Below are 23,379 nucleotides of genomic sequence, written 5' to 3'. Positions count from 1 at the left end.
GAGGCCGAGAGGCCAGTTATGAGATATTCAGTATTGCTCTAGGAGTGAGGATTAAGCGCTTTCCAGATTATGAATACAGTTAAGGCATTGTGGTGATACTTGAGACAAATATGGATAGGTGTGGAAGGTAGTATGGGCCCGTACTACTGAAAGCACAGGACCCATACGTGTATCAAGGAAGTCACAACCCCTAGGGTTTAGTCGAAAGTTGGTTCCCAGTTCTTATATGGATTATCTGATATCTTGTGGTATGTTTCAGAATGGTGATAACGAGACGCTTTGTGACTGGATCCGGTTCGGGATCAGGATCAGGAGACAAAGGCCAGGAGGGGCCAACAGCACCTGAGCCTGTGGTGCAGATGGGTACAGAGGAGTTGGATGCCAGGATTCGAGAGATCATGCATGATGAGGTTGTTGCTATGTTCCGGGCACAGCTACCGGAGATGTTTTGATCTATTAAGACCGCTATCGTTGAGTACTTTGACGAGCGTTATGCAGCCCTTGCAGAGATGGCTGCTGTTGCAGCTGCATCGGCTGTAACAGCGACAGGAGGAGGTGGAGCCAGTCGGGGCTTCCAGTACCAGGACTTCGGTAACACGAAGCCCCCGAAATTCGATGGTACCCAGGATCCGATTAGAGCTATGAGGTGGTTATCCGACGTGGAGGGTTGTTTCTTTACGTGTTCATGTCCTACTGACCAGAAGGTCAGATGTGCCCTGAACCTGTTAAGGCTCGGGGCCAAGGACTGGTGGAGATTGACGACAGGGTCGTACACTGATGATCAGAGAGCTGCTGTTATTTGGGAGTAGTTCAGGGATATGTTCTGCGCTCGATACATTCCTCGGGTTGAGCGGGAACGATTGGCTCAGGAGTTTTTGAGTTTGAAACAGGAGGAAGAGTCGGTGACGGAGATCACCCGAGTGTTCACGGAGTAGGCGATGTTATGCCCGGAGTTTGCATCGGAGCAGGCTCAGATGACACGTTATCTGAGCATGCTCAAGACTGACATTCGTCAGTTTGTTGCCACACAGCGATGCGATACTCTACTGGAGTAAAAAATATGTTTCTACATTTAAAATACATAAAAATACATAAACATCTATATAAAAAGCTTTAAAAAATACATAAATACATTAAAAAACATATAAATACATAATACAAAAAATAACACATAAAAATACATAAAGAATATGTAAAATACTTAAATATATATATAAATACGTAAAAAAATACGTTTATACATTTAAAATACATAAAAATACGTAAACATATCCATATAAAAATTTAAAAAATACATAAATACGTAAAAAAATACGTTTATACATTATATACAAATTCTAACGAAATCTGCAGAAAAATCTCATTATTTTGAAAAAATTAACGATTTGGTTCTATGACCTGCTGAACATGTCAACAAGGGCTAAAGTGAATAAATTAGCCGGTTTTTTAGGTTTTTATATATTCAAAAAGTTAAATAATCGGAACTTTCCTATTAAAATAAATAAATTTAGGACTTTATTAAAAAATATTCTAAAACATTGTGACTTTTCTGGAAATTTCCCTATGCAGTTTTATTCACTCAATTATATTGGGTTAACCAAATTATCGAATGTATTCTTTTTTTTGTATTTGTATGATTGTGTTTGTGCTCTATAACATTTCAAATATTCTAAATATACTACAAAAATCCAAAATAAATAAAATTTTGAAAAATTTACATTGTAATCACTAGTTAGTTTGTTTTCGACAAATTATTTCCATCAACATTTTATTATATAAATTTATTTCCAGGCAACGTATTCAAATACATCTAGTTTGTAATAAGCCAAGGAAACAGGACAATTTAATCATTAGGAAATTAATGCAATAGATGGATAACAGGATAAGTAGTAAAATTAATTTTCGATTTTTTTTTAAACCGACTATTAGGGTTGTAAACGAACAAGAACGATGTTTGTTTATGTTCGTTTGTTTAACAAATTATATTGTTCATGTTCGTGAACATACTAAACGAACATAAACGAACGGAGATAAACAAACATATAATATAGTAATGTAATCAAACATGACTGAACATATATTAACATAAAATAAACTTAAATGAACGAACAAAATAAACGAACGTTCACGAACATAATTGAACGAACAAGAGTATTGTTCATATTCATTCATTTAACTAAAAGAACATGAATTTGTATTCATGTTCGTTAATTTATTAAATAAACTAATATAAACGAACATGAACTTTTCATCATAAGGTTCACGAACCTACTGACTAGCAAGGAGCTAGAAGGAGACAAGGAACAAAGTACAAAGATTAAACTCTGGAAAGATTTATTTTGCTAATTAATAATTAATGTGATATTAACTACTTTCAGAATAAACAACAAATTAGGTTATTTAATAACTACATTGTATGAAAAATCGACACGTCTACAACTTTGGAATACATTTAATTTGGACACTACGTACCTAAGTTACTTGAGATTAATTAATTAATTTAGATGAGAATGATGGGTTAAAGTTTAGTTCATCTCAATGGATAACATTTAGCACCCTTTTATGTCGGTGCGATCTTTTTATTAAACTAATAACAACGCATTAATTATTTGCTAATTTGTTATGATATATTACGATTTAATAAATCGAAAACTTGTTTAGAACGTTTTTGGTTAATTTTGTAACGGGAATTTAAATAAAATTGTTTTTAAGGCAAGAGATTTTATAAATAATAACAAGATGTTAGAAAAATAATCAGCATTTTCAAGTCAGCCAACCAAATTAAATTGACTTTTCCTATCCTCTATGGCTCTATTGTAAATCCAGAAACACGATGGAGCAATTATTTTGTCAAAATTGAAGCAATTGATGATCAAATTAACGAAGAAATTGCTAATATTATGGAGATTAAAACTAAGTACATGAAACAAGTGACTTGATAGCTTATTTTTCGAACTTTTTTAAGTCGTCATGTTTGGTCAGTCAAAAAGTAGCTTATAAGTTAGCTTTTTAAAAAGCTACTTAAACTAGTTTTTTAGAAGTTTTTAAAAAAAATTCAAATATACCCATTAATTAATTGTAAAAAAAATTAATATCATTTTATATTGTTCGGTCAGCTTTCCAGGTAGTTTACTAAACATTTTTTTTAGCAGCTAATTTTTCTGCTACCAACTAGTTTTTATTTAGCAGCTAGTTTTTCAACTAGTAAGCCATTTTTTTTTTGCTAATGAAATTGCTCGTCGTTCCAAAAAAACGATGAAGTTAAGTTGGCTAGAAAAATTTGACTTAGCTAAAAAAAACCAAAAGTCCTTTAGGCAGTAGAAGATGATGAAAACTCGTGGGCTTTTTCATGGTATGATAACCGGAAAAGAAGGTAATGGCTATTTAGAGGTGTGATGATTAACAGCAATTGGATTACAAATCCAATTAAAGTTAATTGAATTTAAATTCTTTTGTAGAAAAGTTTCATAGTTAAGTTTTTACAATGTCAACCTCAAACTTAAGTCCTTTAAATGGCTTTTTGAGCAAAATAAAAAAGTTCTGAAGCCTTGTTTATGAGTAAAGGTTAAGAAAGATGGTGAGGATAAACCCGGTCGAAACATGTGTATATATGTCTTTATTAAGCGGTTTTGGGAATTATACGAACCAGATATCTTTGGATTCGTTAAAGAATTCCAAATTTCAGCCACATTTCTGAGAGTTGTAATTCATAGTTTGTTGTTTTGATTCGGAAAGTTCCATGTCATATTTTTATTAAGAATGTTTTCGGATTAGTTTCACCAGTTGCATTTACAAGATTATAATCAACATTCTGGCAAATCGTTTGGCAAAGGTAATTGGTGAGATTGTTGGTGTTCAACAGTTGACTTTTATAAAAGATCGACACACAGGACCTTGATTGTTAATGAGATAGTTTTATTGGTATAAAAGAGCACGTGGAAAGTTAATGGTCTTCAAGATTGACATTGAAAAAGCCTATGACTCTTTACATTAGGATTACTTGGATGAGATGCAGGGTATATATATTGGTTTTAATTGGTGAAAGTGGCTTTAATTGTAATTGATAGATTTATTAATAAATTCTTTTCGTGGAAGGTGAAGATGCTTTGTATTGGAGGTCGTTTGACTCTTTGAAGTTGATCATCGGCAGTCTAAGCATTTATTTTCTTTCTACGTTGCAAGATCCTATATATGTTCTTAATTTTCTTGAATCACTAAGAGAAAAGTTCTTCTAAAGAAGTAAAATTGGCGGAAACAATATTTTTTAGGTTAAATGGAGGAAGGTGTTGGCTTCTAAAGAAGAAGAGTTGAAATTTTATTCGTTCTCAATAGGGAATTACTTTTGACATGGAGATGGATGTTCTTAATTAAGCCAAATAACTTACATGTGAAGGTTATTAAGGTGATACATGGTGCTAGAGATTTGTTTAAATTTTGTGGGTTCGCTACAAGTCTACAAGATAAAAACATTCTGGTGAATGTTTTCTTTACAAGGAAATTCGAACGAGGAAATGAAGCCTCTTTTTGGAATGCATATTGGATAGGGGACACATTGTTTGCCCAAAGTTTTAACCAACTTGCAAGAAGGTTGTACTTGTAATGAAAATCTTGATTAAAGGCAAATAAAGACCCGACTCCTAGGCTAGGTTGGAAAATGCCAAAAAAATATCATAATTTGTTTGTAAACTACCTTAATTAAAAAACATAAACAAGTTGGATCAGTCATTCATATCCAACCCAATTGGTCGAAACTTAGAAAAAATTTACATTGTTAACCACCACTTCAACTTGATTTTACTAACTCTATTATAAATTATGGATTTACAACTATATAATAACAAGATTAAGGAATATCTTAACCGCGTATGAAAGTATTAAAGGTGGTCCTACCCATGTTACATTGCATATGGTTGGTCCCAGAATGCATGACTTTGTTTTTCACAATCACAAGTTAATATTTCTATTATTGCTCTAAATTAAATCTGTATAAAATTAGAATATTGGAAGGAATAGCAAATTTGCACCATATCCCAGGACCCAGGTAACGAATAAACACGTGTTATTCTAAGACAAGACCTATGTCTTTCATGGGTTGTTTGGGATTGCTTATTTAAATCAAAATATATGTTTTTTTCTATAAAAATGCTTATTAGTTTCTATGATATTAAAATAAATTTCAAAAATGTTTTTTATGAACTCATGATCAACCAAAACAATTTAAATTACTGTGATATATTATATTATAGTAGTTAACGAATTCTGCTTATTTACATGACCGAAAAAGATAAGGATTATATTAAGGCAAACTGTTCATGAAAAAAAAAAAAAAAAAAAAACGCATATGACCCATATAATTTTTTCTGGTTAAAACAGTTGTAAAATACTAAAACTGATTCCCATGAATAATAAACATATTCAAATCAGTTAGAAAAAACTTATCGAAAATGCATTCCAAAAAGAGGCTTCATTTCATCGTTCGAATGAAATGAACACAAGCACAAGCATTCCAAAAAGAGGCTTCTTTTCAGGATTAACCAACAAAATCAGAAGATTTTACTAGGAAGATATTTGTTTTTACTTTGTTATCAAAACTTAAGAAATCGAGTAGATATGCAAATCATATTAGAAGGTATGGGAATAGATAGACCAACAATGAAAAATAAACTAGTTCTTTATTGTTGGATTAAAAATCATATATGCATGGTTTATGCATAAACAATAAAATCAAAACTCACAAGTACTTCCCTTGTAGTTACACAGACAATTATTCATCTAAAAAAATCGAAGCTTACATTTTCTGAATAAAACCATGGTCCTCAAAGTGGTTTTATACTTATAAGTCGAAAACAACCTCCTTCCAAATGTGTTAACAAAATGCATTGTAAAACATCGATGACGCCTTGAAAGCAACAGGGTCGTTTATTACCTGGACAGGTGTCGATACCTGATTGGCCTCTTTTATATTGGTGTTGCAACCCCACACCCGAACAGCAAGCCTTCTACGGTTTGGAGATGATTTCCTCAAATAAGTATTGTACCACTCCTTAACATCCCTCTTTTCAAGACACTTTACAGCTTCCGCTTCTTTTGCAGACAAATCAAACATATACCTAGTGGATGCCAATAACGTAATATTATGAACAATAGATCTGACCAAAATACCCTTAAATCTCATGTGACACATAGGACATGACAGAGACCGATACTGATGTGAATGGGACAAAAGTTTACCTCTGGTCTGTGATTTGACCCCAATATCTATTTGTTTCGTAAGTGAGAGAAGGGTCTTTCTCTAGAAGCTTTGCAATTAAGCCGCTTTTGAAATTCTGAAAAGATTCGTCATCAAGTGCACTCTGCGAAACCGGTAAACATAACATGATGTGGAAATATTAATTATATATCGAATTTTGGATTTGTAAGTATAGTTATTTAATAAGAGTTTGCTTTACCAATAAATCTTGGAGTTGGTTGATGAAATTATCGATTCTCCCTTGAAGATATATAGGAGTATATTCAGAAGATTGGACACGGAAACAGAAACCTAATATGCGGTATGTTACCCGAGGGCTACAATCGACTACATAACCAAGCTGCTCCTTTGTCCTGTATTGTATTGTATTGAATAAATAATGAACCATGGCTGGTGTAAATTGTTAAATATTCGTTTAATTTGGTTTTACCTCAGTTGATTGAAAAGTGGTTCTTCAACAATTTCATCCAAGAGATCAACCAGTGCTTTTGATTTGGACAAGTTGGAAGCATCTTCTGGTTCAATCTGATAATAAAGCTGATACAAAAAAAATTCAAAGTCAGAACCATTATTATGACTATTTTCCTAACAATAATGAGAGAGCTGTTATTAGCAAAAATAATTAATTTTTTTTTTTTAATTTTACCTCAACGACAGAATTTGTGTCAAGCTTGTTTTTGACTGGAACGTCTCGAACTAGGTCTGCACTAGGAGGAAAACATAAAATGCTCTCTTTGTGTCTCATCTCAAATGGAAGCGGTTGTACAGCAAAATATTTTTTAAATATATTTGATAGGGTTTTGGCTTCTTCTTCAAGTAAATTCCCATGGCAAAGCCCTTCGATATACAACTGCACAAGGAAGATTTGTGAGCAACCAAATTACACTTTACACTATGTAATATGATTAAAAAGTGTAAAAGTGCACCTGGGAGAATAATTCGGGAATAAAATCTTTTAAATCAGCCAAGGAGAGATTATTTAGCAATTCAAGTTTCTCATCAACATCCCAGAAACTTTTACAAAGAACTTGTAATCTCAAATAAGACGAATGATTTAGCGGCTTCATGTTGGCATTTCTTAAATTTCTCTCCATATCCTCCTTCATTACCTGAAAAATCAACAACAAACATAGAGTCATACAGGCATTAACTTTATTTGACTGCTTTTGAGGTTAAACCGAAATTAAACAGTAAACATTTTGCTCATGGTCCTAAAAGACCGCAAAAAAGAAACATCAACAGATTGTCATGTATAATCAATGTGTTAAATAGTTTGAATTTCACAAAACTGTATTCAAATGGCTAAACCACCTAAATCAATTTATTTTCAAGAACATAATATTATTTTAAATAGTAAAGTTCCACAATCTTATTTTTAAGACATTAATATTTACATAATTCAGAAAAAAAAAAAAAAAAAAAAAAAATGTTAGTGAGCCAAGGACAAATGGTCATTTTAAATATCACATAATTTAAAAAATTATACATTCTAAGGTAATTAAAAAATGATACGATTTAGAAAATAGTTTCACAATATAATTAAGAGTAAATTACAAATTTGGTCCCCACGTTCTATTTTTTCAGTCTTTGTCTAAGGCAAAAATGGTCCTTTAAAAAAAATTAACAGCTGAGTAGTTACGTTTATTGATTCAGGGACCAAAATCATTATAAACCATCAAAATAAGTACCAAAATTGCAATCCAATTCCTTTTGGGACCCAAACTGAAAAAAGGGCTAAACTCAAATACCAAATTTGTAAATTACTCTAGAAGATTATCAACTAACTCTTTAACTTGCACATACCACAAAGCGATCATCAGTGGGCAAAAACGATTTGGCAGTTTCCAGAACTTTGGAAAGAAGAACTGGAAGCTTGTCATTAAAGCCATAGACCTTTAGCTCTAATTTGTCACTAACAAGTGATATAGAAGTTTCCAACTTAGCCACACTTGCCTGAAAGAAAAGGAACAGGGCTATTTATTACAAAAAAATCCTCAGGTTTCAAATATATAATATGTAAAAATAAAAATACTTGCCTGATATACAATGTCATTTAATTTGTCCTTTAGAAGGTTAAGAAAAAGCTCAGTCAAGAGGACATTTTTTAAGCCATGATAAGCACCATTAAGTGTAACACGGAAATAAGTATTAGCACGTGGGAATCGGAATGACGTATCGAGCTTGTACCAGAACTTCATCAATGGCTCATCAATTATGCATTCCGGAGGAGATGCATCGGCGGAATCACACATTACCCCGTTTGCACGAATGGAAAAGTCTTTTGGAATGAATTCGTTCTTTGCAGGTAGATGTAATGCAACATCTATTTCTGGAGGATTCTTCCATGATTCCAACATGGATGGAGGAATACTTTCCTCTTTATACTGTGATCCAAACCATGGTTCACTTTGGACATCTGAAACAACAAATGAAACATGTTTCATAAATCTATCATGGCAACTTACTTTTAAAGTCATAGTTTCTTGAGATCCTTTTTTTTTTACCTTGCGACTTATTGAAGGACTTTGATACTATATCAATCCTCATGTTGTCTGGTGTGAAGAAACTCAAAACATGTTTGATCAGTTCTGCATCCCACACTTTGTATGCATAATCCCCGTATATAATGTGCTCCGGTGGATAAATAAGCAAATTTTCTGAGATACCAATAACAGTTTATTAAATATATTATCTGAGATAACAAAACGAGGATATATATAAAAAATATAACAGAAAGAGATACCTGAAAGCTCTGCAGCATATTCATCTTGGGGTTGTTCTTCAGCAAATGTAAAATCCATATTTGCAATGTCTTGAAGTTCTTTATATATCCATTCTTGGGGAGAGTTTTGTTGCAGTAACTTTAGATATTGATATACAAAACCAATGATCTCATATATCTGCAATTTTTTCAAACAAGATTTTTAATAAATCAAAAAGAGATGACGATTAATTGCATGATAAGAAAAGATTGTGATTTTAATTATTACCTTTTCAAGGCCAGAGTCAGTGAGGTAAATAGACATGCCAAAAACATATGCTATTGAAGATCTATGCATTCCATCATCACCAACACCAGCAGATATAGAAGTTGCCCACCCTTTTGCTTTTAAAAAGAAAAGTAAGCTTCCTCTGCCCTCTGTAAACATAAACTTGCTCTTAGTAGATGACTAGATTCACATTTTTTTCATTAAAAGTATATTTATTATTTTAAGGAAATATAGTGGTTTACCATGCCCAATGAGATGTGCCAAATAGTCTTCTGCTTTTTTTGTGTAGTCTTTTCGAAGACATGGCAATGTCCATGATAGATCAAGAATATGGACATCTTTAACAGCTTCTAAACGATAAATTTTTCCTGGACTCCAAATGGGGAGTCCTGATTTGACTTCTGACTTTAAAGCATTGCTGCTTTTGACTTTGCTAAATAGCTCCAGAACCCAACTTTCAAGAACATCAAGAGTTTCTGCACCACCAAAAATGACTTCATGATTCTTACCCACAACTTTTCCATGAACCATAACATAATTTAGTTAACTTTACAACATTCTAAGCAAAATGCACATGACGATTTTATATATAGTTCAGTAGAATAACAAGATTTATTCAGAATGGTTCCTTTTTGTATTTGTAACAGGGAATTTACCTCCCCCGATGATAACTAACTTCATTGATCCACCATGGTAAAAGTCATTGTAACATTTCAAGATTCGATCCCTTAGGTTGATTCCTTTCTCCATTGCATCACCTAAACTTTTCTTGTTCCCTTTAATACAAGAAAATGAAGAAAAACATGAATAATTTGCACGTTGAATGAACATTAAAGGGAAAAACAAACTAGGTTTTAGTCAAATTCACCCCAAAAAAATTGGTTGAAAGCATGACCAGGTGCTGCTGTGTGGCATTGTAATTGTTGAAGTCGACAAGCATCACTTTGCAGAGCCTGATTAAATTCTGTCATTTTTTGAGTCGATGAAATATGAGACTAATCAGTATGTGATTCATTTATCCTTTCCACTCTCTTGATTATCTTTAATGCATGGAATCAACAGAAAGATGAAGTGATGTAAACACACCTGAATCTACAGCCTGTACTTCTCGATCCATTGCTTCGTTCTTCACAAGTGGCGAAATAAAAAACTGGGAAAATCTGAGAAATAGAAAGGATATGGATAAGTATGTTTCAATCTAATAGCATGAAAGATATAATCTATGCAATATACTTGAAAAGATTGTAGAGTTACCTTCTCAGAGCACCCTGGAGAAATTCTGGTTTAACTTCAAAATGGTAACAAGTATGCTCCACTTCTGTGTATGCATTCGAGGAGCCCCCATGCTTGGACAAGTAACTGTCATACTAGCACACAGAAGAGTCAAACAGGGACGAAAATAGAACACAAGATCCACTAATAATTTTTGGGTACTCTTTAAAACTGATTTACAAATTTCAAGTGAATAAGTTTCTTCCTAAATAAAAGTACCAATGAAATAGTAAATAGCAGGAAAAAGAAAACCTCATTTTCATCTGGAAATTCTGCACTCCCCATGAAAAGCATGTGTTCTGCAATAAATCAAGTAATAAGTAGCATTGAACCATTAAACAGAACAAGTCACTAAGTATCATTCTCATTTCTTGCAACATTGTCAATGGATATGATTATATGCATTAAAAAGAAGTTCTGGTAAACCCTTGTTTAGTGCTTCATAATGAAGCTTCCACCACCAAATATCAACTGCTTAGATATCATGAACCCAAAAATATATGATTAAGAAAGCAATAGATGTTTGGTAATTACAATCATATGTTTATCTGAGTCTATAAAGATGCATGTCTTTCCAGATTTACAGAAGATGAAGTATTAAATGAGATACAGTCACAAGGGAAGAGGAACAAACCAAGAAAATGTGCAAGACCCTGTGCCTCTAAAGGATCACAAAAGCTACCCATCCCTACACACATTGCTGCTGCAGCCTGCAAAATAATAACAATTTCAGTCTATAAATGTAATCGGATTCAATCGTAAATAGATCCAAAGTCCTTAGTTAACCTTTAACTTTCCTCATTATATGCTAAATGATCTTAAAAATTTATAAGTAAAATGATAAAACCTAAATACGAAAGTAAGAAAGAAAAAGTTACAACTTTGTAAAATCAAAGGCACAGCAGAGAACCAAAATAAATCTTCACTCCAATAAAAACCATAAAGTCTCACTCAGTTCCAAAAACATAGTCCACCGTGAAAGAACAGCAAGCAGATAATTCAAAACTAGAATTCCACATGAGAAGCTGCCATAGAAATTATAACATCGTAGAATCATCAAAACGAAGTAGTTCCATTTTTAAAATGCTCAAACCAATTTTACGACGCTCATCGATTTAAACATGTTGATGTTTCCATTATGCCATATGAATGTGAAAGTATCCCTCAATTTTCGATCCAATAGCTGAAGATTGATAATTAAACCTTTTTAGTCTGAGGGGCATTGCTCTTAGCTGATTTTTTTCCTTCATTGCCTTCATCATCGTCTTCGTCGTCGTCTTCTCCTTCATCTTCTTCTTCTCCGCTTTCATCCTCATCGTCTTCGTCATCTTCTTCATCGGCATCATCATCGCTGATTTCATCAGGCCTGGCACTTTCCGGTGGCCCGTCCATATAAATATCAGGATCATACACAAGCAAAGCACAGAGGCCGTTCGGCAGCTGTATGTATCTGTATAACCGCCTATCGTTCGGCGACTTCACTACGATATCGTCCGACGAATAAGTACTACCGCCGACCGCCATTGATCGATGTACACTAGTACAGACTGCAGCCGTTTACTGTGTGCTTTGGAATCGGGTCTACCTCTAGGGCGTCGGCCTGAACCGGAAGTAAACAAAGCAAATTTGGTTCGATGTTCGTAGCTTGCAAGTGGCGGAAACGCCCCTAACGTGCCCTACTAGATTTACAGATTCGGTCCTTTTATTATTTATTATAGAGTAAATTTAAATTTTGGTACATGTGTTTGTACCAATATGTCTTTTAGATTAACTTTCGAATTTTTGATATAATTCGTCAATATGGTTTTTAATACTGCAATATGGTTTGTGAAATGTAACTTTTGAATTTTTGATATAATTCAGTCAATATGGTTTTTGATATAATTTTTTATATAACTTTTGAATTTTTTATATAATTTTTGATATAATTCATCAATATGGTTTGTGAAATGTACTCATTTTTATATTTTATATTTGGTTATAACCCGTGAAAATCAAGTATGAAAAAGAAAAAAAAAATACAAATAAATCATAAGGTAATATTTCACCAATGATAAAAAAAAAAAAAAAAACATTTATTCATCTATAAAGATCGATGTTAATATAAATACCGTTATTCGACATTTTAGAAACATGTGTAATAGATGAATTTTGCGGGGTTGATGTGTTACAAATTATTTTGGATTTTCTATTATGTAAATATAACTTTTTAATTTTCCTCCTCTCTCCAGCGTTAATATAATCCGTAGTATTATTTGAATCTGTAAAAAACTAGTAAACAGTTTAGGACACTCTTTTGATATATAGTTAAAGGTTTATTTTTTTTAAATATTTATTAAAATTTAAATTAATAATGAACAACATATTTAATGTCATGACATTTTAAAATTAAAATGATATTTTAAAGTACGGTTAAGTAAATATGACATAACAATTTTAAGATATACAATATTATTTAATTTGTATATATATTTTTTCGTATCTTTTTAGAAAATATAGCAATCGAATTTATGTAAATATTTATATTTATCAATCATTAAAACTCGTGTATTACACGATTAATGCATTAAAATTATAAAAAAAAATGGATAGACTACCATACCAAATCTTTGACAACCCAAATATTATAAAATGTGATAGAAAAATAGGTCATAGCAAAAACGATGAGCACATCAAAAATACAAAATCAATAAGTGATAGGTTTTAAGTAGTGATAGTTTCTTTTTGTGGCATACAAATATATTGAAGTCTTGAATCTTTTTCAAACTCACTTATAGAATTGTATAATAATTATAACATTGAAAATATTACCCAATTATAACATTATACAATCATTTACTTTTTGGGATTAATTGTCAAAAGAAAACAACCTACTTTAGTTGGTTTTTTTGGGTAAACCGCCAAAACATAACATATATTGCAAAAAATAGCAATGTACTAAAAGTACATAGTTACTTATTGCTACATGCTAGAAACATCTTACTTTAATTTGTCGATTACATTAAACCCTTTATCATAGGAAACGGTTTCTTGAGCAACAATGTACAGCAACATACTTTCTTTAGTTTTGGTAAAGTACATTGTCATTTCTAAAAATTAACCCTTTTAATTAACATCAAAAAAGGTTTTCAAAAGGCACACAATTCACATACAATGGAGAAATCAATTTTTTCATCTAAAAAAAGATCTACGGTTACTTCCAACTGAATACTCATAAAGAGATCCACTTCAGCTATAAAATCAAAGGACAATAAAACAACATTGGTTCATACCAGTTGCATAACCCTTGATAATCAAATCAAACATTTTTGAGTTAAAAAACCAACCTTCAAACGGTCAGCGTACTCCCCGTACGCCCAACGTACGCGGTTGACCCAAAAATCGTCCTACCTTCAAACAGTCGTAATTTCCTCGTTCCAACTCCGTTTTCGACGTTCTTTATATTCACGAAAAGGTATTGGAGAGCTCTACAATATTATCTAAATATTTTGGACTAAAAAATTTCTCGAATAAAAATCCATATTTAATGCAAGAACTCGACCTATGACTTTTCCCGTTCTACCCTTCGGCCCAAAACACAATTCAAAGGATTAGATCTCATAACCATCATTGCCTCCTTCCAAAAGGTCGAAACATTACTCCCTTAAGGCCCAAACCCTTTATACAATAGACTCCCGGCCCACGGCCCTGGAATAAGAAATGACGGGACACAAGATGTTACAAATTAAATGTAATATTTAATATTTTTAATATTTTGTTATGTATTTGTAACACCCGTGTTCCAGTTTGGCTAATATGATTGTATCAAGGACCTAAGATGGGAAATCTTGAAGGAAACTTTGTGCCACGACGTGGCCAAGGAGGACCACGATGTGACAATGGTTTAATTGGTCGCGTGATTTTTGGAACCACCACGACGTGGCCAAGGAGGACCACGACGTGGCAACTGATCAGGCCCAAGCCCATGACTCTTTTAGGGTTCCCTTCATATTTAAACCCCTCATTTTAGGATTCATTATCAGCCTCCAAGCCCCCTTTTCACCTCATAAAAACCCTAGCCTTCATCCATTGCTTCATTCTTGGCCTTTTTGGAGCTTTCTTGGATTGAAGAAGAAGAAGAAGAAGAAGAAGAAGTTAAGGAAACAAGCCAAGCTTCGTAAGAGGCGACCGGGCTCCGCGACTTCTTAATCATCTAACCCCCCAGTCATTAACATTTGGGAGAATATACCCCTCTCAAGTGTGTCAGAAACTGAAACAGAAACCCTCTCACTCTCACCTCAACCATCCTCATCCAGAAATACCACTCCACCTTCTTCACCTACTTATAACATTCCAAATACTACACCTACAGAAACTTCAACCATTACTCATACCATGGGAGACGATCATGGAGGGAATCCACCTCCAAATCCACCACCCGAGCAAACCCTTCGTCAATGGTCGAGACAAGAAGTTACATAACAACCTCTTTGTATCACATATCCGGCAGAGTTAGGACCAGAGGGTCCATCAGAGTCGTGGGACTGGAGGGTCCCACTGAGACACGTTGACCGGAGGATCTTACAGAGTTATAGCGTCGAGTGGCTAATGTGTTGTATGTGGTATTTTGGGGAACTCACTAAGATTTATGCTTACCGTGTTACGCGTTATGTGTTTTGGGTACCCAAGAGGATCGCGGGAAGGCACCGACGTGATTGTACACACCTGTTCGAGATTATGTTGAGGATTCTGGGATTTGACTTTTGTTGTGGATTTATGTTGACTTTGAGACACTTATGATTTTTATGAAATATAATATATGAGTTTTATGTGATTTAAAAATGAAAAATTGGTTTGAAAAATTACGTCGTTACAGTCTTAGTGGATTAAGACCAAGAGAAGTGGGAAATGGGAGTCCGAGGAGTACGTCGTACGTACTTCCAGCTACGCGCAACGTAGAGTTGAAAACCCCATCGCATGCTTAGCCAATAGTACGCCCAACGTACGCAGTGGGTGTTGTCTTTCGTTGACTTTTGAGTTTTGGGTCAATTTGTGGACTTTTGACCGAGGAGGGGCAAAATGGTATTTTTACCCTTCTGAAATTTAGTTGAGAGGCTTGGTCTAGCATTACGAGGTTATTAATATTAATTAGAGTTATATGTGGCATATTTTAGGCGGAGTCTAGACCGACAGTTCAGGTGCGAGACTTATTTGCTTTTCTACGTGAGGTGAGTCTTCTCACTATACTTACCGTGTGGCAATTTATGTGTGATTGGAGGGTCTTATTCGTGTTATTGACCGGGGGTCTTAATTGCTATATATGTGCATTCTGTCTTTGTCACTTATGTTTTATATTATTATGTGTATATATATTGACTTATGGTCGGAGGGTCCATACCGAGACGTGAGACCAGAGGGTCTTCACCGAGACATATGACCGGAGGGTCCTTATTGAGACATAGCAATGAGAGGCTAATTATTTGTGTATGTGGTATTTTGGGAAACTCACTAAGCTTCGTGCTTACAATGTTGATTTAAATGTGTTTCAGGTACATCTCAGGATCGCAGGAAGGCATCGGCATGATTGTACACACTCGTCTGTTAATGAGGATATATGTGGATTATGGGATACTCTGACTTTGTTTTATGATGTTATGTATTTGACACTTATATTTGACATGGGTTGGTGTTAAAACTATGTTTTTGGGAAACTTAAAAATGAAAATTTTGTTTGAAAATTTTGAGCTGTTACACGAAAGTTGTACTCTCGTCGAGAGCTTTCCAAGTATATAAATAACGTCGAAAACGAAGTTTGAATGAAGAAGATACGATTTTATGAAGTTTTTCGAGAAGCGCCACGCGCAGGTGGGTTGCACGGTGCACACCTTCTAGAAGGTGGGGTACGTACTACCATGTTTGCGACACGTGGCAGAAAAATGGGAGGAGAAATGTCTCATGTGTACGCGACGCACACACTAGGCGCAGTTGTGCTATAAATAGACCTCGGTTGCTCATTTGCTTCCTCACTCCCATCCTCATCTCTCTTTCAAAATTCTCTCGATTTTAGCCCATTTCCCTTAGTTTTAGATTTCGGCAAAGCCCTGCGATCCCTGAAGAAGTAATAGCTAGCGAGTATAAGCTCTTCCAGTTCAATTTCCTAACTTATGCCAGGAAGAACCTCTGTAAGTTAAGCTACACTCTAGTCTTTTTCTGTGTAACTTATATTTATATTCATAAGTCTTCATTATGAACCTATAAATAAGATTTATCAGTAATTCTATGTCGTTATACTGATTGATCTGCTTATGGGAGAGGTGTCTAGAATGGTCATGGTGGCTTGGTTGTTGGATTTAGAAAAACTATTATGCCAAAATGATCTTGCCTTCCAACTTTCCTGCCTGGCTGATCCTTACTTGATAGATCTTGTTATGGACATTAGGATCAGTGAGGATCTAGACTATTCTTAGTCTCCAGTATCATTAGACTTAAACTTTGTAGTAATTATACTTAGGTTACGTCAAGGAATATCTGGGGTGTTAGACGAAGCTCTGCCCAGATCACCCGTCACCCATTTTATCATGTGAGTGCATAGTTACTTTCAGTATGTTGGGTAAAGATGGGTAGATATAAGATGACATAGATGATGAGAGATGAAATGTGATATAGACAACGAGAGATGAAGTATTATATAGATGATTAAAGGCCTTGACTTTAAAGATGATCAAGTTGTCTAGAGGAATATAGATAACGACCACAAAATATTCTAGACAGTCCAGTAGAATGCTAGCAGGCTCGCAACCTGCAAGTGTTTTTGAACTTAGTGTTCATCAGGTGTACTCCACCCCCCTGGTTTCCTTACTGACATATATTACTATGGACTCCCCTAAGCATTATTGTTTATCCCCAAGATGATCCTTAGGATATGTCCCTTGAAATTAGATGTTAGGGACATAGAGTGAGGATAGCGGGAAGGGGTAATAAGGGTGATGATTTGATAACAATAAATAAAGATTTAATTATTGTGGGTTGAAAACCCTATGTGCTCACCAAACCACCAAGCATAACCCACTCAGTTTCTAATATTACAGACAGTGGCACAAGAGCACATGTGTGATGATATGATTTATGGATGCCTATAGGCCAATAGTTTAGACAAACTAGTGTAATGCCCGTATTATTTCGTTTATGTTTATTTATTGTATCGACAAGGACATCCCAAGGTTTTTAATATAAATAAAATACGTTTCTTCGGAAATGTTTTGATAATATAATTATCATGTTTTTGAGAACAAATTCTGCAATATTATTCTTTTAAGGATACTCTGATTTCAAAATAAACATAAATAAATTAGTATTTTCTGGCCGTGAAATTGGGGATCTCACATCCATAGTCTATAAATAGGGATGTATGATAAGCATTTGTTGGTGTCTTTGGTATCTGTCACACTCCCAAACCAAGGATGACGGAAACGTCCGGGGGTGGGAATGACTTCATGTACAGTATCATAACAACGAGTATAATAGTGACCAAAGCAAACACAACCATCATAAATATAATTGAAAAAGTTACACCATAGTATGAATTACATGTTTCAAAATCAATTACATTATGATGACAAAAATGTATTAATTGACGTCTTTGCGTCCCATCCTCAAAAGCAGTTGGTTACATGTTTCACTGTTTTCCTGAGAATACAAGTAGTTTTGAAAGAGTGTCAACAATTAAGTTGGTGAGTTCATAAGCTTTTGGATGTAGAGTTTGAAAACCTTTGTTTGTAAATGTAATGTATACTCAAGAAAAATCCAATATTTTTGAAAGACCCTAACTTTCGTATTTCTGAAAGACCCAAACTTTTATACTAGACAATTGTTACTCCAAAACATGCTACATGCATATTAATAAAAACAATATTTTACATTGATAAAGTGATTACAAACGACTGGATACAAACCAACTAAGTTTTAGTATATTACACAACTACCCAGGATACTATACTTATATACATACATGATCCGTAAATACAAAAGTAATATTATAACTATTCTAAACCTTCAAACAGTATACGACTATACTGGTTACTTATCTCCTGCAATTTGTTAAACATTGAGAGGGGTAAGCGGTGACGCTTAGTGAGTTCAATAATAGATACAATATAACGTTATGCCATATATATACTTCAATATGACAGAAGCAAAGAGGAACAAGGAACAACAAATGCATATGTGAATCATGTGACAAACTTTCCATATCAATCAATGATTTGATTCAAATATATACAAACAATGAGACATACCGATTTCCATAATTGATATACATCAATAAAGCTTCGGCCCAAATGGCACAGAAGACATACACTTTCTGATTAAACATTTTGGTAGATTTCAGGCTTTCAGCCCTGTCTAACCTTCTGTCAATGCCATAGAATAGAAGTCATTCTCTTACGAGACATGCTCTACATGGCCAGAGGCTACATACCAATACCATTGTGAATCTAAGTCCTTTCACTGATCATATGTCCAAAGGTACAGCTTTGCTATCAAAATAGCGGAAATAATAACACGAGATGATAACACGGAAAAGCACATAGCACATATAACACATAACATACAATTGTTCCTATATATTGAACTCACTGTGAAATAACCGAATAAATAAATGATATTTTGGGCAGCACTTCGGCTCTAAATATGACTTTCTGCGATGAAACCGGGGATTTTAGTCGAAAACCGGCCTTACACGGGCAAAGTTTCGACTTGAAAATATAATTTTCTCGGGAACTTCGGAGCGTCGGGACTTGCTTCGGGTGTCGGGGATGATACCGGGACTTCGGAGGGTGTTAGAGGGGCTTGAGAGAGGCTAGAGAGTGAATGAGAGTGAGAATTCATAACATAAACCCGGAGGGCTCGATTTCTATTTATAGGCTGAAAAATCGACTCTCACGTCGTGAACCATGTATGTTCACGTCGTGACTTTGATCCTGGTCATCCCCTAGGCTTTCCGTGTGTCTTCTAGGCTCGAAACGCGTCGTTCACTGAGTTCACGTTGTGAACATTGTGTTCACGTCGTGAATGCAATCAAATTCTCGAAGTTTGTGCTCCGAACTTCAAAAATTCATATCTTTCGCATACGAGCTCCGTTTTTGACGTTCTTTATATCCACGCGTAGGTGAGATTATGCTCTACATCTTTCATTTAGACTCCTTCGGTTAATTTTGAATTTATTTTTAATATTATATTTTTAACGGGCCGAGACAGGAAAAGTCCGTTAAAATTTCATAACTTCTTCATCTGACGACCGTTTTCGTCTGTCTTTTTACCGTTGTACTACTATTGACGATATCTTCGATTCTTGTTTAGGTTGCGTCGGCTAAAAAATCACTCGATCTTTATTTCGAGTTTTTAGCTGTCTACTGCTATTCTGAAACTTAGAAAAATAATAACTTCCTCATATGAAGTCAGATTTTGACGTTCTTTTTATGAAAATTCTCGGTCTAACAAATACTACGACTTTCATTTAGATCACCAAGGCTAAAAAGTAGTTTATCAAAAACTCACTTTTTACGCTATACGGCGTCATGCCGGTTCTGTCGCGAAACTTCGATTGGTCATAACTTCTTCGTTATAACTCGGATTTCGATGAGGTTTTCGCCTAAATGTTTCTAACAGGATTCTCTACAACTTTCAATAATAAAATTTTACTTATTTCAAATTTTATATTTTCGTTAAAATTTAATATTAGATTGGAATCTCATAAGACTTCTAATATTTTCCGAGTGATTCTAAACATATTTTTACTTCATTTCTAGTAAAACTATCTGTTAGAACTCAACGCTCAAATTCATATAATATTTCATTATATTTTTCACTTTTAAAATTACATAACACGATAACTGAACGTGTATGTTACAATTTTCCTTATAAAATGTTATGTAGTCTTAAATCCCAAGACCGAATGTATGTGTGTGTTTCGTACTAGTAGTGATGTATGCAGTTTTAAATAGATAAAACCCCTTTTTAAAGTAGAAATTCCCGTAAACTATAAGTGTTGTTAACTCCCTATGTGAGTCGCTATAACCATACTATAACTAGATGAACCTGCTACAACGTTTTTCAGACGTCAGAATGTTATGACATTTGTCACCCGTAGACCTGCAGGTCCCACTGTAGCTAGCAGCAAGGCGTGGGGTGTCAATCCCAATATAGACCTATATACAATTATCATGCTCTCCCTACAAAGAGACTCTGGTTATAACTTACAGGAATTTTAACCTGTACTCTAAGAGTACAATTGAAGAATTGTCTCCCAACTTACGTTAACGAGTTTACGTGTGGTTTGAATGTAAAACATTTTCTGTGGTGAAAATAAATCTCTTTTTATGTAGTATGTTTGTAATGTAAAATCCATAAACTATACCTATTATAGTTTATTGTACGTGTTCGAAGTGAATGAAAACCCTTATCATGAATGACTAATTTCTGTTTATGATGTTAAACTAACATGAAATATATTCAACATTTTAGAATCTTATTGTTCTACACTTTTCTCAACACGTTACAAAGTGTTGTTAATATTGTAAACTGTTTAACTATTTTTTAACATCTTCTGCACTGCTTTAAAAAAATCACAGAAAAATCATACTAAGTCAAAAACTGAATCCGTAAACTCTGAGAGTTTAGAAATTTTGTCTAGTTTGTTCATAATTTTTATTATGATTTTTAGTAATCTCTAACTTGTGTGAAAATGTTCATATTCACAGACTGGTCCGAATTCATTTCCGAAATGATAGGCAGTTTTGTTAAAAATCGCCATAAATTATAGGAAAATCGTATGGAGATGTGCAAGTAGTCATTAAAAAGGTATAAACCTGAACTACATGCATATTAAACAGTTTTGAAAGAAATTAAGTTTAAGATGGTCAAAACAGTCCGTGAATAGAACTCAACTTTTCTATGAAAAGCTGAAGTATGAGTTTGAGTTGTGTTAAGGTGATTTAACTTGTATTCCCCCCTTAAAACTTGAAGAAAACATGAAAATGTAGGGGTATGAACTCACCTTGAGTGATTCCCTGAGATGGATGTTGGAGAAAGGAGGTTTCCAAGTCAAGAACACTTGGAGAAAGCTTGAGGATTTGAAGATCCTAAGAACCATTAGGACGATATTTGAATAAGAAATCCGAGATTTGAATGTGGGAGTGAAGAATATTCAAGAGTAATGATGAAGAACTTACCAAGAGTGAAGTAGGAACAATTGCTTCCTGGGGAAAATCTCGAGTTTTAGAGAGAAAAGTGGACGGAGAAAAAGTGTGCTTTTGGAGGATATTGGTGGTGTTTTATAGGTGAAGATTGAAGATCTAATGAGTGGATTTGAGTAAGAAAATCATGTGGAGTGTTGGAAGAAAGATATGGATTTGACTAGGTACTTTGGGAATAGTAGTTGTCATAGAGTGGGTGATTACCTCTTGAATAAAATCATGAGTCTTAAATATTTTGTAATAAAAGGTGTTCTAACTCTTCAAGGTTGGCATAAAATAAAAGTTTGGAGAGTTTAAGTCATGAAAATTGCAAGTCTGAGGAAATTTCCGGAGTCAAAATCACTAAAAAGTCCGTAATTGACAAAAATCTGAAATAGGGTTCGGATCTGCGAGGGTTCCGGAGTCAATTAGCCAATTCCGGAGTCAAATATGTAAATTCCGAAGCTCATCCTCGGTTCCGGAGTGGAGGTGCGGAGTCAGTAGCTTCCGGAGTCGCCTGACTCTTCCGAGATGCGAAGCTTCCGGCGTGCGAATCTTACCGGAGCGAGATCTTCCGAAGCTGGGAGGGTTTCCGGAGCATGCGAGATTTCTCGGTTCTCCTTAGAAAGTCCGAAGTCAACAATGTTCCGGAGTCAGAGGGTTCGGAGCAAGATTGTCCGGTTCTTGAGAAGGCATTCCGGACTAAGAGGATTCCGGATGTAACATACACGTTTTGAAATCGTGTTATGTAATTTGAAAAGTTAATAATATTATGAAATATTATGTGAAATTGAGTGTTGAGTTCTAACAGATAGTTTTTACTAGAAATGAAGTAAAACTATGTTTAGAATCACTCATAAAATATTGGAAGTCTTATGAGATTCCAATTAAAAGCCAAATAGTGAAATTTAGCGAAAATATAAAATTTGAAATAAGTAAAATTTTATTATTTAAAGTTGTAAATAATCTCGTTAGAAACATTTAGTCGAAAACCTCGTCGAAATCCGAGTTATAACGAAGAAGTTATGACCAATCGAAGATCCGCGACAAAACCGGCACGACACCGAATGACGTAAAAAGTGAGTTTTTGATAAACTACACTTTAGCCTTGGTGATCTAAATGAAAGTCGTCGTATTTGTTAAACCGAGAATTTTCATAAAAAAACGCCAAAATCTGACTTCGTTTACGAAGTTATGATTTTTCTAAGTTTCAGCTTAGCAGTAGACAACTAAAAACTCGAATTTTAGATCGAGTGATTTTTAGCCGACACAACCTAAACGAGAATCGAAGGTCTCGTAATTAGCAGTACAACGGTAAAAAGTCTGACGAAAACGGACGTCGGATGAAGATGTTATGAATTTTTAACGGATTTACCAGTCCCGGTCTGTTAAAAATAATAATATTAAAATAAAGTCAAAATTTTCCGACGAAGTCTAAACGAAAGTTGTAGTGCATAATTTTCCCTACGCGTGCATATAAAGAACGTCAAAAACGGAGCCCGTATGAGAAAGTTATGGATTTTACAAGTTTGGGCACAATTTCCGAGAATTTTCGCATGGATAAGATCTGGAATAGGCCACGTCATCCGATCTCGGTGAGTCACCTGCTTCGTTTCCGACGCGTGTCGCGATCCTTCCGAGTCCGAGCTGCGGTCCA

At 34.4% G+C, this 23,379-nt stretch overlaps 1 protein-coding gene across 1 annotated transcript; it reads right to left on the bottom strand.

The window, feature by feature from the left end:
• Positions 1 to 5,653: 5,653 nt before the first annotated feature.
• On the bottom strand, positions 5,654 to 12,183 carry LOC145136964 (Insulinase (Peptidase family M16) family protein). The gene is made up of 19 exons (XM_079071104.1): positions 11,716 to 12,183; positions 11,147 to 11,222; positions 10,765 to 10,811; positions 10,495 to 10,607; positions 10,327 to 10,400; positions 10,109 to 10,204; positions 9,897 to 10,016; positions 9,483 to 9,716; positions 9,241 to 9,389; positions 8,994 to 9,150; positions 8,755 to 8,907; positions 8,287 to 8,666; positions 8,054 to 8,203; positions 7,177 to 7,359; positions 6,897 to 7,100; positions 6,681 to 6,787; positions 6,450 to 6,603; positions 6,232 to 6,353; positions 5,654 to 6,110 (listed from the first exon to the last, which is right to left on the bottom strand). The coding sequence occupies exons 1-19, from the start codon at positions 12,034 to 12,036 to the stop codon at positions 5,867 to 5,869; spliced, it is 3,084 nt and encodes a 1,027-aa protein (XP_078927230.1). The 5' UTR covers positions 12,037 to 12,183; the 3' UTR covers positions 5,654 to 5,866.
• Positions 12,184 to 23,379: the final 11,196 nt, after the last annotated feature.

The sequence above is a fragment of the Lactuca virosa genome, chromosome 9, assembly GCF_052849685.1.
Source record: "Lactuca virosa cultivar CGN04683 chromosome 9, Lactuca_virosa_CGN04683_v6, whole genome shotgun sequence".
In the NCBI taxonomy this organism is placed as follows: Eukaryota; Viridiplantae; Streptophyta; class Magnoliopsida; order Asterales; family Asteraceae; genus Lactuca; species Lactuca virosa.
The sequence above is the reverse complement of the archived record's forward strand: the minus strand, read 5'-3'. Positions and strand labels throughout refer to the sequence as shown.

Coding starts and splice junctions, on each gene's coding strand:
- LOC145136964 (XM_079071104.1), bottom strand. CDS start 12,036: ATGGCGGTCGGCGGTAGTACTTATTCGTCGGACGATATCGTAGTGAAG. Junction 10,812..11,146: donor GGGTCTTGCACATTTTCTTG/GTTTGTTCCTCT, acceptor GATTTATTGCAG/AACACATGCTTTTCATGGGG. Junction 7,101..7,176: donor TTCCCGAATTATTCTCCCAG/GTGCACTTTTAC, acceptor TTCCTTGTGCAG/TTGTATATCGAAGGGCTTTG.